The 19417-nt window shown below is 41.3% G+C and overlaps 1 protein-coding gene across 1 annotated transcript in view; it reads left to right on the top strand.

Moving 5' to 3' along the window:
- The window catches only part of LOC116316199 (cytochrome P450 26B1), a 38017-nt gene extending 19770 nt beyond the window's left edge, over window positions 1–18247 (top strand). The window contains exons 3-7 of the mRNA XM_031734712.2: window positions 11007–11125; window positions 11365–11521; window positions 11922–12077; window positions 13328–13612; window positions 14553–18247. Of these exons, the coding sequence (XP_031590572.1) occupies window positions 11007–11125; window positions 11365–11521; window positions 11922–12077; window positions 13328–13612; window positions 14553–14945 (1110 nt within the window). The 3' untranslated portion in view covers window positions 14946–18247. The remainder of the gene's footprint in view (window positions 1–11006; window positions 11126–11364; window positions 11522–11921; window positions 12078–13327; window positions 13613–14552) is intronic.
- The last annotated feature ends 1170 nt before the right edge of the window (window positions 18248–19417 follow it).

The following is a 19417-nucleotide window of genomic DNA, read 5'->3' as shown; positions in this document are numbered from 1 at the left end:
ATTAATTACACAAGTTATAAAGATAATTAAACTCTTGTTTTGTTTAGCCTGATGAGGTTAAATGGTTTCGACTTACGGGCTTTTCTCTTGTACCTTGTTTTTGTAACACACACGGGGCTGAAGTGTGGAACTGAAGGTAGTCATATGAACTGCATCTTCATGCAGCAGCATGCACGGGGATATCAAATGCTCACCGAGACAATGCTCGAATACATTTCTCGGAGGCAAAAGAAATGTGAGGCAATAAAAACATATAAAATCACCAGGACATCTTAAATAGTTGGCTTTTACTTTTACCAAAGATAAAGATCTGACTCCACATGCAAACAAAAACTAACTCTTAATTTCATGTCTAAAAATTATTTAATTATTAAGACCAATGTCAAACCTTAATAGGATTTCTATATTAATCTGTTAGTCATTTCAGTTATAAGCTGCCAGAGAACAGTGAGAAATCCACCCGTCATCAAGCACAATGTCTTAAAAATGTTTTTACTTTACTTAGACTCTGAAAGGAGCGAGGGCGGAACCACTGCGCTTTGGTCGATGAAGAAAATAAAGAGCACACCTAATTTAAATGCAAACAATTAATAGATGGAACATCAACTTTTTAATTCCTAATGATTGACTGAAAAAAAAATTGGGTATTGGGATGTGCACATTATTTTTGTTTGCAAAGGCAACCATCGGACTCGGGAGTGACGACTTTGATCGAGTCCCAAACTAGTTCTGAGCCTATTTTCTGTTGATTTCTTCATCTCTTTACACACTATGTGCACATCATCCTGCAGCAGCTGCAACTGCATGCAAAAACGCTCATCAATATTCATGCTGTGGTATAAGTGGCAGACAGTGACGTGCGCACATTTGGAGTCCTCCTCTGCACAAAGGGTGAGGCAGGACGTGCAAACAGACAGAGAGTATCGGTGTAAAGCTGATCCTGTCCGCTCGCTCTTATCAGCAGCGTCCTGGCTGCTGAAGCGTGAGAACGACCCCTCCATCACTCCATCTTCTCCTCCTCCTCTCATCTGCCTTCGGACAGAGTGAGTGAGAGAGGGAGAGACGGCCCTCTTGTTTCCGTTTTTTTTTTTTTTAATTTTCTGTCATTTCTCCCCCTGACTATTATTATTATTATCTCTCTCTTTCCTGCACTTTCTCTCTTCTTTTCTGTCTCTCGCTTCCTCTCTGGCTCTCTCGTTTCTGTGCCAAGACCATTTCAGGTAATCAGCCACTTACTTCTCCCTCCTATTATCCCCGTATCCCCAGGGCACAAACCTTCTTTTCTCTCTATCTCTTCCACACACACACACACACACACACACACACACACACACACACACACACACACACACACACACACACACACACACACACACACACACACACACATTTGATGCACACACAACGTCACGCACAAAGAATCGGAACGAGAAAAACAAGAAGCAGAGCTCGCTGTGTTTTCCTGTAAATCAGTCTCTCATTTTCTCTCTGCAGACACAGTTAAGTTTTTTTTTTGGAGGGGTTTGGAGGCGGGGTCGGGTTTCCTTGCTGCCGTGCCCCGGGACAGGCGAGGGGTCGGTCGGGTCTAATCTGAGCTCTGATCCCCTCTCCTCTCCCTGGAGACCCCCTCACTAACCTCATGTAATGACCCCTGATTAGGAAGGCTGCCTCCGACACGGCACAAAGAGGGGCTTTCTGTGGGGGCCCAACGCGCACACACACACACACACACACACACACACACACACACACACACACACACACACACACACACACCTGAACGCTGCCTTGGATGGATACACACACAGTAAAGTTGCTTAGCCTCATAGGTTTAAGCTGAAGTGCCTCTGAGCAAGACTCAAAACTCAAACTTGTGACCTCTGGCCTCCATAATAGGCAAAAAAAAGAGATCCTTCCTAAATAGATCAGCCAGTGTGGTGTCAAACTGTCGAGTTCAGAGAGAATTTTGACTGGAATGCAAAGAGGAAAAACTTGTCGTTGAAGCCCTTTCTCTGATAGAAGTAAAACATGAAGAAAAAATGATTAAAGCAACGAAATGCCAACATTCGGGTACAGCTTGGCTGTACCCGAATGTTCGACTGTTGTATCTAACCTGATTTCAACGTGTCTACTGTCCTGTTTATGATCGGGAAACCCGCATTTTTAGCACGACTGATATGTTTACATCTCTCAGTGGTCCTTCCCCTTGCACTTGCGCCTTTTTGAGTCTCCTCACTTTGATTGGGAAGTTGATGAAGTCGTGTGGAGCCTAGTGATGAGAGAAAAAAATGGCACACAAGCATTTCAGGTCAGGCTGTTTTTTTTCTGGGGTGAGACAGTATTTATTTCTCTGCAGTGTCAGTCTCATTCTGAGGGATGAGCTAAAAACTTCAGTTGTAGCCGCAGACCCGGTTCTGGTCACCGATTATGCTCCTCTACATGAAACAGCAGAGGATGTTTGCTCTCTCTGCACAAGTTTCGAGCCTGTGGTAAGATCACAGAGCGCAAGTGGTCAGAACTTTCAGGACTTTCAGGGAGAGATCTAAAAGCAGCCTGGAAGCTGTCATGACATACCCTAGAAGATCAGCCAAGTTTAAATCAGGTAAGACTTTTGATTTTTGTGGGCCTCCACGCCACCTCAAACATCGTCTTAGCTTCAGTGCCGACCAATCCCATCATGGATCAGTACCCATCACTGCTGCCAAGTTAGTCACTTTCTAGCAAGATAAATATATATGTATATATAAGCACTTAAGTCATCATTTAGCAGCTACCCCCCTAAAAACAACACCCTAACTTGTATGTGATTGTTTAAACCTTGTTGTGGATACAGAACTAGAAAGACTCTGAGAGCACTATTAGTGAACATGTGTAGGTATAAAGAGCCATCAGAAAACCAATAGATCGAGCTTGTGGCAGGTGCAGAGAGGCGGGTGGCTTACAGGGTCCTTCAGAGGTACGCGTGTTTACACTTTGACTTTCTGCTTGCTGTGAGATTTACAGACACATCACTTCAATATCAGGATTGCCGACAGAATAAATGATGTTATACAGAGAGCCAGAGGTCAGCTGACCATTTTTCAGCAGCTTAAGCAAAAGTGTGTGTGCTATGTTTGTGTGTGTGTTTGTGCAGGCTCCCCCCTGTTTTTCTGGATAATAAAGCTAAGTCAACAGAAAGAAGCGAAACACCATCAGCTGAGAGAAAAATAAGAAACTGGTTTACTGTCTGACCAGCTGGACCAGAGCGTCTCCTCTGTGTGTGTGTGTCTGTGGTTTTCATATGGAAAAACAATCTGCACACAGCGCATTAGCCTTTTTGGTGGATCAACAGAGCCAGCCAGTTTCCATATAACCCCGTGTTAAGCTAGGAAACTAACTCCATCAAAGAACCACAGTAGACTGGTTTTCCACTACGGGCCAACCAGAGCCTAACAAGGGCAGCCAGCACTTACACATCATCCTTGACTGAAAACAACGTCGAACATACCGTTTGCATTTCTGCTGTAAACTGAAGGACTTTTTTTATTTTGGTGGCTTTTACTTGTGTAGGCTGGGATCTTTGCTCCTGCTGGATGAACAACTGGATAATTCAGGGTTTGAGCATAGTGTTTGTGCTCATGCAGACATCAGACTTTCCAATGAAATATGTCTTTTTCAGATCTGTGCAAACACTAGAGGCACGGCAAGACTGCTTAAACTCCACAAAGGTGTTCGATTAGGTTAATGACTCTTGGGCCAGAATCAGAAATCAGAGTTTAGAGATATATCTCTTTTATTTCCAGCTTTAAAAAATTGAAGTTCAATAATTAGAGGTCGTAACTCTGTTTTTGGTCTCCTCTGTCAGATCAGGGAAGATGCTACACAATTTGCTAGCTTTGACCCCTTTCCCCCTCTTTGTTTGGACACATTGCATTCATGAGTGTTTTAAATTCAATTAAATTTGGTTCTATTTATATTGGCCAAATCATAACAGCAGTTTCCTCAAGGTGCTTTATATCGTAAGGTAAAGACCGCACAGTAATACAGACAAAACCCCAACAATCAGGTGACGCCCCTATAAGCAAGAACTTGGTGACAGTGGGAACGAAAAACTATTTCTATTCCTATTTAAACAGGAAGAAACCTCCGGGTCAGGGAGAGGCAGCTGGTTGGGGCTAAATTAAAGAAGCAGGGTACGGTTATAAACATGCTTCTTTAGAGAGTCCTACTTGGCTCTCAGTGGAAATGTTTCCCTCTATGATGGAACAACACTGTGCAAACACTCACACCACTCTGTTGACTGTGGCAGCCACTACTTTTATTTTCAGCTTCACGAGATTCTTCTCACTTCTTCAATTTAAGCCCGCAGCCGCCCGCACATTCCCTCATACCATCTCTTTCTTTTCCCGTTTTTCTCCACATTTTCCTTCCTCCCTTGTTATTCTTTCTTTTGGAACGTTTGCCCGATCCCTACATTTAGGAGAAACACAAGTTGGAAAAAGAAAAAAAAAGAGATGTAGAGAGAAGAATGGACAAGAATCTGACTCGATCTGACACCTTTTCTCGGTTGCTGCCTGGGTTTTCTTGAGGAACTCCATAAACGCTTGCTTTAAATAAGCGTACAGGGAAATCACAGAGATGTGATGTCAGTGAAAGTGCTGCGATGGTGATGATTCTCTGCATGGAGCCCTTGTATGTTTGTGTCAGCCTCCTGTGCTTCTGCTCATCACCAGTAGAGGGCACTGCAAAGTGGGACTGAGGTGAAGCCCACTCTGTGCGTCCCTTTTTTGTATTCCAGGTTTTATCATTGCCAAGACCAAATTTACACTTTATCCTCTTGTTGCCTGGAGAAACTGCTGTTTATAGTGCAGATGGGGTGCAACATGGCCCTCTTAGAAATTCCAAAAGTGTATATACATATTTTTTTAAAGATCCAGTGGAAGTTTAAAATCAGTACAGTCCTACACCGTCTTAGAAATACAGCACGTGAGGAAGATTATTTAGTTTTGACAAAAGTAATACTCAATAACACCCAGAAAGTAAAAATCCAGCAGTCCAGCATTAAAGGTTGTTATTACTTGACATGAATACACAGTAGCACAGTGGTACAATGGTTAGAGCTATTGCAACACACCAAGAAGGTCCTGGGTTTGAGTCTAGGAGCTTCTTCTGTGTGGAGTTTGCATTTTGTGCTTGTGCCTGCGTGGTTTCCTGCAGGATGGCTTCCACCCACAGTCCAAGACATGTATGTTGAGTTCATCGGTGATTCTAAATCGGCCTGAAGGTGTGAATCTCTTTGTGCAACCAGCGTGTACCCTGCCTTCCACCCAGTGACAGCTGGGAGGGGCTCCAGCCACCCCATTACCCTGAATTAGATAGAGATGTGTTCCTGAATACAGTGTTGTAGCTTCACGTTAAACATGTGCACTGCTGTTAGTTTTTCCGCTCTAGATTTCCAAATTCTGTTAAAAATTAAAAGTTAAATTTATCGCATCTTCCTCCTAAAAGTAAATGACGGGGTGAAATATTAACCTTGATACTGACCTTAACCCTCATCAGCAAAGCAATCACTTTGTGATTCAACGTGACAATAGAAGCAGGGAAAAACATGGGGACTGCTTGTGTAAGTAAGAGAAATGAGTAAAAAGGAATAAAAAGTATCGTTTAGAAAAAAAGGATGGATGAAGGGGCAGGGAGAGCCAGGAAGAGGTGGGAGCAGAGAAAGAGAGAGAAAGAGGGAGGGAAAGGAGGGCAGAGAAAAGAATAAAGGAGTCTTTACATGTCTGTGGAACCAGCAGCTCGCAGCACTTTCACATAATTTAAGACATATGGACGTTATTAGGACAACTGTGTCTGTGTGTGAGTGTGTGTCTGACTATATCTGTGTGTGTGTGTGTGAGAGAGAGAGCACAGGAGTGAGTGTGTCTTTAAGCATGTGTCTTTGCGCTGCAGGCTACAGAAGACAGTCACGTTTTTGTGGTGCAGCAAAATGACTGTTGTATTGAACAATCCCCCACTAAAACACACACACACACACACACACACACACACACACACACACACACACACACACACACACACACACTCCCGTCTTGTGTGGAACTTGGAACGTCCCAGAGTGACACTACATAAAAAACGGTGATTGGCAGCCAGAGATACTGTGTGTGCGTCTGTTTCTGAACATGTGTGTGTTTGTCTGACCTGTAGTTACCTTTCAGAGTCTCCCTGCTCACACACTGACTGCCTGACTCATGGGTCCTACAGTAGCTCAACCTTTCTGCTCCGTCTGTACTTAGAAGTGTGTGTGTGTGTGTGTGTGTGTGTGTGTGTGTGTGTGTTGGAAGAGACAAAGTGCTCAACCAGATTGACCAATTATGCATAATCCAGTGCAGACGGGTTAAATGGCTAAATTCACAATGTTACAAAGCCTTATTTGGCCTAACTAGTGTTTCTGGCCTTCAGTCTCTGCTTGGCGTGTGTGTGTGTTTGCATTGTGGTTATTGCAGATTTTTCATGATGATTCACAAACATATTTGCCTTGCATGTACTGGATATTGTATATAAAAGATAAATTGAGCTTCTTGATTTAAAAAGTGCCTTAAACCTGAATTCTTTTGAACGGCCAGCAGAGGGAGACTCGACTGGTTGCAAAAAGATTTCGGGTAGCATTGAAGGTTATTGGAAAATTATTTGATCTCCGCCTCTCAGTCAACACTTTTCACATTCTTTAAGGTCTCAGACTTTAGCTTTCAGACTGACTGAGCGCAATGTGATGTTTAAGTTGCAAACTGTGGTCATATCCATCCATACTTCTCTACATCGAGACATTTCCAGGAAGGCTCAGAGATGTAATCTCTCTAGTGTGTCCTGGTCCTACCTGGGGCCTCATCCTGGTAGGACATATTTGGAACACCTCTTCTTACCAGGTCTTCGTGAGGTATCTTAATCAGATGCCTGAACCACCTCAACTGATTCCTTTCAATGTGGATGAGCTTTACCCTGAGTCCCTCCCGAATGCCTGAACTTCTCACCCTATCTCAAAGGCTGAGCCCAGTCACCCTTCGGAGAAAGCTCATTTCCACCACTTAACTACAACATGAGAAACCTTCAAAGTGAAAAACGGGCTAATAAACCAACCAACTAGCCATCTAATTTACTGGCAAAGACACCAATATAAAGACTAATGATATAATGACGCAAAGGTAATGTTGGATATGTAGTCCCACACGTGACATTTTAGCAGTATCCTGTACAGTACATACCAAACTTAACCAAACTTTAAAAAACAGCACATAGGAAGGAAAACACATTCTTATCTGAAGGTATGCTGAAAACGAACAACCTAGTTTTTATAAGCAAAACCTCAGCATGAGGAGACACGATGAGGGCTGGTGGAAGTTTAAGGCACAAAGCTGCCAGCCAGGAGACTGTTGCATCCCCTTGGGGAGCTTTGTGTTTTGTGATTTGTTTTGCTCTGTTTTCATTCACTGATTGGTTAGGTTTAGGCACAAAAGGGACTTTGTTAGACTTAAGACAAAATGGCTCTGTTATAATATGCCCCTTCACAACAGCAGCCCTGCACACAAGCAGGGTACGTGGCACTCAATGTGACACCGAGTTGTCTTGAACAAGCATTGATATGTGCGTAACACTCGTCTCATTATTGCCATGATTGGTGCATCACAGTGCCAGAGCCAAGTGTCTCTCAGACACTGACAGCTTTGACAAATTTGACCTTGGCAGCGTTCGACACCATGGGAATAGGAACAGGCTGAGGTAGAGGTGGGGGCAATCCACAACCCTGTATTTCCACGCAACTTCAGCAACCCTCACGGGACAATCAATGTCATTATGAAAAGAGTGGGAAGCAGTTCAAAGATGTGCAATCCTTCGAATTTCATCCAAATCCAATCAGCGGTGTCCACTGTTTCCTGGGCAACAGACAAACAAATGACTGATTAATCCTACATTGACAGTCCTCAAACTAGCATACTGTCTTCCAGACGAACAAAAGACGTCACTGCAGGCAGTGTTTCAGTATCTCAGGCTCTTTTGAGTTCAGATATTGTGTGTAATCTCCTGTGGTTGGGGTTGGGCAGCAGGTCGTGTAAGCTGATCTGTGACCAGCAGCCCCAGGGTGCGGCAGCAGAGGAAATGTAGTGCTACTAAGGTCTTAGAGGGCTCTGTGATCTGCACTAACCACTCCCTAACACACAGCACATACGTATGTACCCGTACAGTGCGCACATGTAATGCATGCATGCACTCGTGCACTCGGCACCAGCTCAGTGGACTATTGTTCATTCATTTTAAGGGGGGCGGAGGGAGGGAAGCAGGCTTTGGAGGAATGAGAAGAGTGGGAGAAAATAAGAGGAAAATGAAGTAGAGAGCAAAATAAGAGTATGAGCGCCCAACTGATGTTTTGGTGGCTGAAACATCAACCTCAAGAACCACATGTACCCTCTCTGGCCTTGGTTCAAATCCCACTAGAAGCTCCTTTCTTCCCTCTCAATAAGTCAATGAAGAGAAGCAGAAACACTCCACCAGCTCCTCCAGTGTGTTAACATATGGGAAATATATTCCAAAATAAACAATAAAGGCACTTTGTTTGCACATATTTCAGTAAAGCAAAGAATCTGGACACAATACAGTTTTTACAAACATACACTGTTATACTTTAAAAACAAAACTCTTTCCCCCATACAGACAACATTTGACAGCCTCCCCTGTACCCTTAATGATGAGTTTTGACACTTCACTGTATCAATAAAGACGTGGTTTGACCACCATTAGAATAGTTTCCGGGTTTCTCCAAGGATAGCTGCATAGGCAGAGACCACCCTCACCAACTTTTGATGAACAACCACGCATTTTGTTATGTAAGCAGCCCTGAAATATGACAGAAACCACTCAGCTCAGAAAAAGAGTTTCAAGGGTTCCTCCTCATCAGCATCCATGAGGTAACGAATTAAGGATGATTGCAGACAAAAGCCATTATCAAAGAGATTAAGCATATATTTTTTACAGCATGCTGCTATTAGAAACAATACGTCTACAGGATTTTTTAGCATAGATTAGTTTCTCTGCAGGGTCTAATAAAGGTGAAAGTCATAAAAAGAAACCACAGTGATTAAAAAGAGCAGCGAAAAACCACAGACAAGTAGCAGTTGGGAGTTTGTATGTGTATTTTAGATAATAAAAACGAAAGCCATTAAAAAATAATAAAAAGCCACTTTAACTCTGCTGGATTGGAGACATTTCCAAAACAACTGTAAGGCTTCAATGACCACTATTTATTGGAAGTTTTCCACTTCTAATGGAAACTCAACTCATTCAGCTTTGATTTCTGATTCAGTAAAAACCATAAGATGTATTGATTAGAGGGCGGTCAAAATGAAATAGATGACAGTCTTGTTTTGAAGTCTCAGTGTGACCATTCTGATATCACTGTCTTGTTTTAGAGCCAAGTGTGATGGTTGAGTGCATAGACACAGTTAGATACTACTAGGCAGAACACGGTTTCATTATTATTTTTATTATTAGTAGTATTTTTTATTAGTATTGTAATATAGTATAAAAAATAGTAGAGTTTTTTTCTCACCAAAACTAGAGCACAGACTTGTTCGACAGTCAAACAATATTTGCTTTAAAATACTCCAAATATGTTTGAAGTGTCCACTTCAGTTACTTGCATCAGTGGATGTAAAGGATAAAAAGGCCCAACAAGTCAGCCATGCCTTGGTTAGATTAGGGAACAATATAAAAAATAGTAACTGTGTACAGCTATTAAGAAGAGATAAATTTATTATAGAGTCCACTAACATTTAAGCAGGCTGTGAACATGTTTATTTGTTATAAAGTAAGAGCATTTTAATATGGGGCTCTATGGGCATTGACTCACTTTTGGAATCAGCCTCAAGTGGCAACTGAAGGAACTGCACCTCCCTTCTGGCGTAATCTTTTTTAGGTGAAATCCTAAACACAGCTACAAAATTTGATTTCACTCAGTGTTTTTAGAAAATTATGAAGGCTGCTAACAGCTACAGTTCATCTGGTTCTAACTTTCCTTTTTCTTCTTCACTCATCTACATTAATAGTTAAATGTCCGAGTGTTAAATGAACAAGAAACTTATTAGTTCAAATAAAGCTAAGCATGGGTAGCTGATTCATTTTAATATAAAAGCCCTATTCTAGTCCACTTCCCTCTCCTTTTTCTCCTCTCCAGTGTTCTCCACTTCTAAATCATTCCCAAGACTCTTTCAAGGGCAGTTTTGCACTTTAAATCTGATGGAATGTTATTTGTCCAAACAGCACTGACGACTGGTGACTGATTCATACTAAGAAATACTCTGAGCAGCCAGGAAAGAACTTAGCTCTTCCCCCCCTTTCTGTTCGTGCTCTTTCTGTCTGTCATTCTAGTTCTGCTGACTACAGGGGAAAAACCTCCACAATGTATAAGTCTCTGTAAAGACCGAGCAAGAGCAATAAGGGGGGAGAGACAGAGAGAGGGAGAATTTGGGGATAAATAAGGAACGGGAATCATAGAAAATGAAAAAAAAAAAAATGAACACGTGATGGAAAGTCCAGCCTAGGTAGAATTTAGAAGAGAGAAGGAGACCAATGATTAGACAGTGTAGAGAAATAGGAGAGGCCAAGACAATGGTTAAAAAAATACAGCCAAAAGTTTTATCCTTTACCAAAAACCAGTTGTCTCTTTCATGGTCAACTGTGGACTTTTGTACCAAATTTCACTTGTAAAGTGCACATTTTTTAGATGCCCTGCAAACCAAGAGATAGACACAAAACACCCCAATAAATTCCCAGTGAATGCCAGCATTACAGCAGAATAAACTTGTGCTTCCTGTTGTCTTTTCACATACCTGTCAGTCAGGATTTACCGAGGGGATTACAACATATAATCTGTGGACTTTTGTCTTCTGTTTTGACTTGCACTTCGCCAACAGCTGGGCGCTGTTGCATTCTGCATTTGAGACTGATGTTATTTGCTCATTTCTCTGTCTCTCCAGGTGTTTGCCAAAGTGTTCAGCCATGAGGCCTTGGAGTCGTACCTCCCTAAAATCCAGCAGGTCATCCAGGAGAGTCTCAGAGTGTGGAGCTCTACACCCGAGCCCATCAATGTCTACAGGTACGGCCGGGGAGTGATAGTGGAGACAGTTGTTAATGTAGCTAAAATCTGGGAGCAAGACTAAAACACCGCTCCTATCCTAGTTGAACGCAGGTAGAAAGGTATTTATGATGAGTATCGCTGACTACACAGAGTCGTTATCAGCATTGGTAGAAACTCAGAATAAACAAGAGTTCAAAAACACAGGCTGCTTCAAAGGGCTACTAAATGAATATTATTCATCTGTCATTTTTCTGCAGGGAGAGCCAAAGGCTGTCCTTCACCATGGCTGTCAGGGTGCTGCTGGGCTTCAGAGTGACAGAGGAGGAAATGAAGCATTTGTTCTCAACCTTCCAGGACTTTGTTAACAACCTCTTCAGTCTGCCCATAGACCTGCCATTTAGCGGGTACAGAAGGGTAAGTGTACCATATGTCCACTTCCTTCTCATTGATATTTTTGGATCTTAGTATATCTTTTTACATCTTAATGTCCCCAAAAATAAAATTAAGAAGTGTTTTCCCAACTGGTCACTGCAGACGGCTGCACCTCCCTGAGCCTGGTTCTGTTCAACGTTACTTCCTGTTAAAAGGGACTTTTTCTTTCCCACTGTCATCAAGTGTTTGCTCATAGGGCGTTGTGCAACTGTTTAGGTTTCTTTCTAATATTGCAGGATCTTTACCTTACAATACAAAGCATTTTGAGATGCTTGTTGCTCAGCTGAACTGAATTCGTTCGATTATTAAGCATAGTCTGATTAACTATGCATTAAAGAGGACATTTTAAGGGTAAAAGGACTTAATTTGTGCATTATTGCAGGGTATCCGTGCACGAGACACCCTTCAGAAGAGCATAGAGAAAGCCATCAGGGAGAAGCCCCTGTGCACCCAAGGCAAAGATTACAGTGACGCGCTGGACGTCCTGATGGAGAGTGCCAAAGAGAACGGCAGCGAGCTCACCATGCAAGAACTCAAGGTAACATACCTAAGCACAAAAAAACAGCCACCTGGGAAAGAGGGTAGGGTAGTGCAAGCATGTGCTGAAAAGAAGCAGGATCCACAAGAAGTCACTCAATCGCATGTGGAAGCACGTGGATACACACTAATTCGTATGGGTGCAAACACACATAGAAATCTCTGTTTACCTAGCAGAGAGCTGCCAAAAGGAACCAGTCTAGGCTGACTGAAAACACAAACAGTCATCATAATTCTCTGCCAAATCAGCCAGTGATCATAAGTACTGAATGGGGATAATGATACACACCCTAATGTGAAATATGAAAGCGAGCTGCGTTAATACCTATCGGCTGACAGGAACAGCATAACACACACACACTCATGGTCAGGCACACCCTCTGTTTACCTATTAAAGTAATTCAGAGGAATTCTGTGGAAACTCGACTCTCTGCTTCTCTCTCGGACTTTGTGGTTTCTGGGTTAAGTCCAGGGCCAAAAATAAGTCAACACTCCCCCCCTGCTAGGGGTCTGAAAGAGGCCTCCTGTACGCACGCACTCACACACAAATATTTAAATACACACACAAAGTGAACTGGGGAGGCCCTGTCGCAGAGGCCTAGGCTGAAGCTCTCTCCTGCAGTTTTCTACTGCATGCATTTATAACACACACAGACACACACCTGCACGCGCGCACACATACAGACATAGACACACTGGTAGATGTGAGGAGGACCTCACTATTATTTATTCCACTGCCTTAAGGGGCCCAGCATGGTGCACACTGAGTTTGTTATTGGATGTTACCTCCATATTTCCATACACACTACTTTTCAGGAATTAGAAACAACATACTTTTATTATGTATTGGCTTTTGACTTCTCTCTCTCTCTCTCTCTTTTTTTGGTCCAACATTGTTCCAAAACAAATGGCAAGCTTGAGGTGTGGGGTAATGGATTTGTGCCCAAATTATGGTTGAGTTTGCACATAGCTCTGTTTTTACTCAGTGGAAAGAACAATTTTACATTTTTTAGAATAATATTCCAACATGCCGCTGTTAAACCAGCAGTTTCTGGGTTTGCTTCTAGCTCAGAAGGACTATGAAAGACTACTGGTTGAGCATTTGGCTGATGCCCACCCTCATCCTTCAGCACATAATATTAGAATCTTTATTCCCACTCTGCAAACTGTTTATTAAAGCAAGAAGTAATTAACCAAACAAGACCCAAGGAGCGCACTAATACACCATCGTATCTGTTTGCTGACCCACAGGAATCAACCATTGAGCTGATCTTTGCTGCCTTTGCCACCACTGCCAGCGCAAGCACCTCCCTTATCATGCAGCTCCTCCGCCACCCTCAAGTCCTTGAGCGGCTGAGGGAGGAACTAAGATCCAGGGGTCTCCTTCACAATGGCTGCCTCTGCCCAGAAGCAGAACTGAGGCTCGACACCATTATCAGCCTGAAGTACCTGGACTGTGTCATCAAGGAGGTGCTGAGACTCTTTACTCCCGTTTCTGGGGCCTACCGAACCGCCATGCAGACCTTCGAACTGGACGTAAGTGTCCCTAGAACAGTACATCCTTCACATCTCCATGTACCTCTCGTTGTGCAGCATGCTTTTCTTAATGGAAGTTTTCTTTTTTAAATCAATGCTACTCAATGTCAGCTTTCATTTCCTGTTATATTTTTGTGCAGTGGTAGTTCTGTCATATCAAATCTGCTCAAAAAGTCAGAGACTCAACTAGAAGAATCATCAGGTTACCATTCAAATGAATGGTGTAGGTGTAGGTACACAACTTGCAGACACTAAAAGAATCATTACAAGAGCATCAACAGTCTGATCACACAAAAGGAGGGAAGGGGAGATTTAGGGGAAATTTACCAAGGACGGACCTCTTTAAATAGCTATCTGTATTTAAAGAGAACCGGTTGGCAATGGACACGAATTTTGGTACGAAAAGTGTTCCAATTTCCTGATCACCATCATAGATGTATTTAGCAATGAAACTATTTATGATGATTTTGAATTTATTTGCTTCTTTAATGTATTTGCATTCATAAACAATGACCACTGGATAGTACAAGAAGGTCCTAGCCCTGGATACTCTGCAAGCCTGAAAAAAATGGGTGTTGCAGCCAGATGTTAAATCAACAGACTCTTTCGATTGTACATGTACAATGACAGTAGAGGGCTATTCTATTCTATTCTATTCTATTCTATTCTATTCTATTCTATTCTATTCCAATGGGTTCCTGGATTGATCAAGGACCCTAAATGCTTCTCATTTTGCTGTATTCTGGTATGAACAGAGAAAAGATGGTTTGAATATGGAAGAACACATATTAGCAGAAAAGTTCACAATTACTTTTAGGGGATACAACAACAGAAATCAGATTTTTATCCAAACTAATTGGTCATATAAGCTTATGGTGGCTAAGTGAACAATTATTTTTATGTTTGTTCATTGTTATGGATCCTGGTCTTTTGTCTCCAGGGAGTCCAGATTCCCAAAGGCTGGAGTGTGATGTACAGCATTCGGGACACCCATGACACTGCTGCTGTCTTCAAAGATGTGGATGCCTTTGACCCTGACCGCTTCAGTCAGGAGCGGAGTGAAGACAAAGAAGGACGTTTCCACTATCTGCCTTTTGGTGGGGGTGTCAGGTCCTGTTTGGGAAAGCAGCTCGCCACCCTCTTCCTTCGCATCCTGGCGATCGAGCTGGCCTGCACCAGCCGCTTCGAGCTGGCTACGCGGAACTTCCCCCGCGTGATCACGGTGCCCGTTGTCCACCCGGTTGATGGGCTGAAGGTTAAGTTCTACGGTTTGGACTCCAACCAAAATGAGATCATGGCCAAGTCCGAAGAGCTCCTGGGAGCGACAGTTTAAAAGGGTGGAGGGGTCGATGAGTGGCGGTAGGGGAGGAGAGCAGATTTGCAAGGGAGAAGATTTGAGAAAGGAAGAAATACATTTTAGAGTTATCTTTTCCTTTCCGCCTTTTTTTTCCTGCCAAGAAAGAGAAGTCTTCATGTTATGCTACAGCTGATGATTTGGACTTTCCTTTAAGAAAGAAAGAAGCTGCCAAAAAAAGTTCTAGAGTTCTATACTATACAAAGAACTATACAAACAAAAAGTATGTACAAAAAAAACAAAAGAAAAAACAAAAAAAGCTATATAATATAATTTGAAAGAGAATGTGGGTAGTGCACAAAGGGAGAAAGAGAGGTGTGGTGGTACTTTTGGTGAAATGAAGTGTAGAAAAGTTAAAGATGGTTGTCAATGGGAGGTGAGATGGATGAAACAGGGTAAAGGACGAACGAATATGATATTCTAGCATTTATGCTTGTGCTTAATCAAAAAATGAGTGAACCATTTCAGTTGTATAGCAGGGTAAGAGAGATGGATATATAGACTTAAAAATTTCAGGTCTCATGATCCTTTAGTCTTTTTCGTTTCCTTCTTAGTGGTGCCCTTCAAATTTAATCCATGTCTTTTTAGTGTATGGCAGTGGTAGCTTTTTTTGGGTTCTTTCCAATTCAAGTTCTTCACTAGCACTCGGATGCACCCTAAAGGATCGTTGCACACTGGGTAGCAGGTTGTGCATCACTTTAGCTCTATACCATTAACTGTATGATGATGCAGTATATACTTTAGAGTGGTTAAACTTGTACTGCTAATTAGTGTCAAGTATCAATGAAGAATGTATTCTAATAGGGAAGATATGCTGGACGGCTAAGTTGAGGGGCAGTACTCAAACCACACTGAAGTGATGTAAATGGGCAATTTGTTTCTTATGACAACATTGCCTTTCCTATCTGCCTCTAACAGTTTCCATATTACCTCCACTCGTGCACCATAAAGCAAAATAAGCTTCTCAAAGTACTAGCATCGCAAAGAAACACATACATAAAGGCTAAGAGCTGCAGAGCTTTTATCCAGGAGGGAGGGGGAATTTTAATGCAAAGTACAGCTGCAATCACAGTAAAGAGAGGGACTAGGGAGCCTCAAAGTCTTTGAGATATATCTTGAAAGAATAAAATCATGCTGGAAGGACAATGTGCTTTCTGGCTCTAACATTCCACTTAAAAAGCCCTAAAAACGGGAACTGAGTTCAAGAGAAGCTCAAAGAAAGCCTTACTTCCTTAATTCCACTTCGAACCTTGAGATTGTTTTTCAGGTTGCCCGTCTGCATTAAGTCAGAATCTTTCCCATATATACAAATCCTAATTATGTAAAAAGTGAATAAACTCAGGTGCAGATTAGGCACTGTGGTGTAGAACTGATAAGCCTTCTTTAATATTTACAATGACTGCACATAACAGGACTATCCCTTACTCGCGGCTGTAACTTCAAAGCTGGATCGATGTTTTCTGCCCACATAAAAAAAAGCAAAAAGAAGAAGATGAATCATGGGGTGAGGGTGAGCAACTTCAAACAGCAATTCTTTTTCTACTTGACATGTTACCCTTCTGCAACCATTTTGCATCCCCCAAAGCAAACAATTTTGTTGGTGGAAGCACAAACAACCGACAGGAATTCCCATTCGGCATCACACAAGATAAAAGCAATGGAATCCAGGTCAAAAGTAATATGGTCCAGGTCTGCTTTGTAAATTCTCTGAACCTGTGCTTTGATTTTATTTTATTTTTTTATATACCACACTACCAAGTTGCATTGAGATTGTACTCTCTCTCGGGTGGACACTTTGTCCCGCTAACAAGGACACAAGTAACTTTAAGGACTTAATCTGAGAGAGAGAGTGGTGAAAAAGAAAGAAGGGTAAGGCGGAGGTGGAGAGAAGTCCTACATACATGCTGCTTGAGTGTTGCTTTGTCATTCTGCGTTTGTTTATTTGTGTGCTGTTTTTATTTGCGCGGCTCCCTGGGGCGGCCATTTTGAGCCCTGCGGAAAAGTTGACGCTCTGTCTTGCTGCTCCTCCAATCAACACTAAGAATGCAAAAACAAAATGAATTCCATGGTTTAAGCAACTTTATGAGCTGAAAGAGATTTATTGCTCGAGGTGATTGCACAATCAGAACTCTTGGAGATTTTTGTGTTCCATAATTGGAAAGGAACATCCAGTTCTTTTTCCCCATATATGGAAAGCTTCTAACAGCGGAAATCTGGGACTTGTTTGGGACATTCTGAACTCCTCGGACAGAGTTCTAAGTTTTGAGCTTGGGAGAGAAGGACCAATGAGGTTTTAGGGGAGGACAGGGTGGCACTCAGAGTTTTTTTGTTTGTTTGTTTGGTTTTTTTTTTAAATTTGAATTGTTATTGGACCATCCTGTTGTCCACTAACATTCCAGATGGATCCTGCCTGTGCCAGATGTTGTTCACTCTTTCTGCCAACCACACCACTGATCTCGTCATGATGAAAAAATATGAACGTAGATATTTTTGTTTTTGGTTTTGCTGCTTTTCTTGTGTACATTTTCTAATTGAGAGTTCTAGATTGCAATAGTTTGTATCGAGTGAGATTTGCTATTTCTTTCATTTATATATATACATATATATATACATACATATATATATATATATATGTATATATACATATATATGTAATTTAGCTGATTAAAATATTTTGTGAAACCAGAAAGAGGATTAATAGGTTATAGTGTATATTAATTTGTACAATATTCCTTTTATTAGCAAGCCATGGGGAAAAATCAGCTATTTACATCAACTAATAACCTAATATTAATGTTATTGTACGATTAATATTGTTGTTATAAGATATTTGAAATGCTATTTTTTATTCTATTACAGATTTAGAGTTTTTAGGCTAAATGAGAAGGTCTTTGGTAAATATTGGATGTATTTAGAATGTTATGTATTTCAATTATATTGTAAACAGTGTTTAAAATGTTAATATTGATGATTTGATTACTGTAATAATTATTATTTGTTTTGTTATTCAGACTTATTATCACTGCATTTTATTTGATATTAATTATGGGAAACAAAAAAGCACTTGTGAGGTATGTTTTATTTTTTAAGTGCCATGCGACTACACTTCCTTTTCCTCTCACCTGTTGGTGTCTGAACCTGTCTTACGTCATTCTGTACATATTTGTCTTTCTTTATACAAAAAAATCATTTAGGTTAAATATGAATGTCGTGTGCTACTTTCCTTGTTTTCTTTTTGTTACTATGATTGTTAAATATACTCCTGTAATAAAATATAAAATGAAAAAGATATCTGGAAAGGGAATTTTTTGACCACTCTTTCTTTTGACTAGCAATCTAAAGAGAAACTGCAGTTTTTATTGGACAGCACGGTGGTACCTTCACAACAAGAAGGTCCTGGTTTTTAATCCTGGCTGGGGTCTCCCTCGCTGGTCCTTGCACGTGCTCTTTCTGGATACTGGATATTCCCTCATATTCCAGACATGCATGTTAGCTTAATTTAAACGAATGAGAACTGACATTCTGCTTTTAAATTCTCTCAATACTACCTACAGTATATACTCTCCCAGTAAATTTTGATATTTTAATGCTAAAATACAATCATTGTCCCTATCAGAGATGGGCAGTAACGCGTTAATCCAATTACTTTTTTCAAGTAATGAGTAATTACTATTGAATTACTATTGGGATTACTATTGCAAATAAAGTAATTAGATTACCGCTACTTTCCTGTAAGCACTCTGCATTACTAAACCGTGATTTTGTTTGTGAGCATGTCTCATGACGATGACGTAAGTGTTAAAAGCGTACTTATATTACTTCAAGTTTTATTCTGTAAAAAGTGACAAAAACATTAGTGTCCGCTGTACACTCTACGTGGGAAGAAAAATTAAACTTCAAATCTGAGCAAGCACTGAGCAAGCTGCCACGGGAATGTGAAATTCACAGAGAAACCCCCAAATCCCGCCACATGACCATTGCGGCACTGGGCAAATCTCCACCCGCCCCACTCCTGCTAAACAGGTGAAAATAGATTTAAGAGTGACAGGACTTAGTGCCACTGAATCTTTGATTTTATTTATTTTTTGCTGTTTTACTTGCACCTATTTGAAAGAGTGAGTGTAAACATAAAAAATTAGTTCATTTTATATGTTGGAATATGCAGAAAATAGAATCTGTTCATCTGGACGTAGCGTTTTGTGGGAGAAACGTTTCGTCACTCATCCAAGTGACTTCTTCAGTCTCAGCTGACTGCAGGTTTCCCCAAACCTTATAAACAGTACATTTGCACAATGACTGAAACCAGTCCACTGAAGGAACAATGGGCTGGGAGGTCAGTTCCTTAATCATAATTATGCAAATTCCCATGACCATTGATCAACAATCACTGACCAAAACCCACTGATCAAAGAACACTGATCAATGGCCATGAGTACCATTCACAGAGAGTT

The sequence above is a fragment of the Oreochromis aureus genome, linkage group 3, assembly GCF_013358895.1.
Source record: "Oreochromis aureus strain Israel breed Guangdong linkage group 3, ZZ_aureus, whole genome shotgun sequence".
NCBI lineage: Eukaryota > Metazoa > Chordata > Actinopteri > Cichliformes > Cichlidae > Oreochromis > Oreochromis aureus.
Note: the sequence above shows the minus strand (reverse complement) of the source record. Positions and strands in the feature narration are given on the sequence as shown.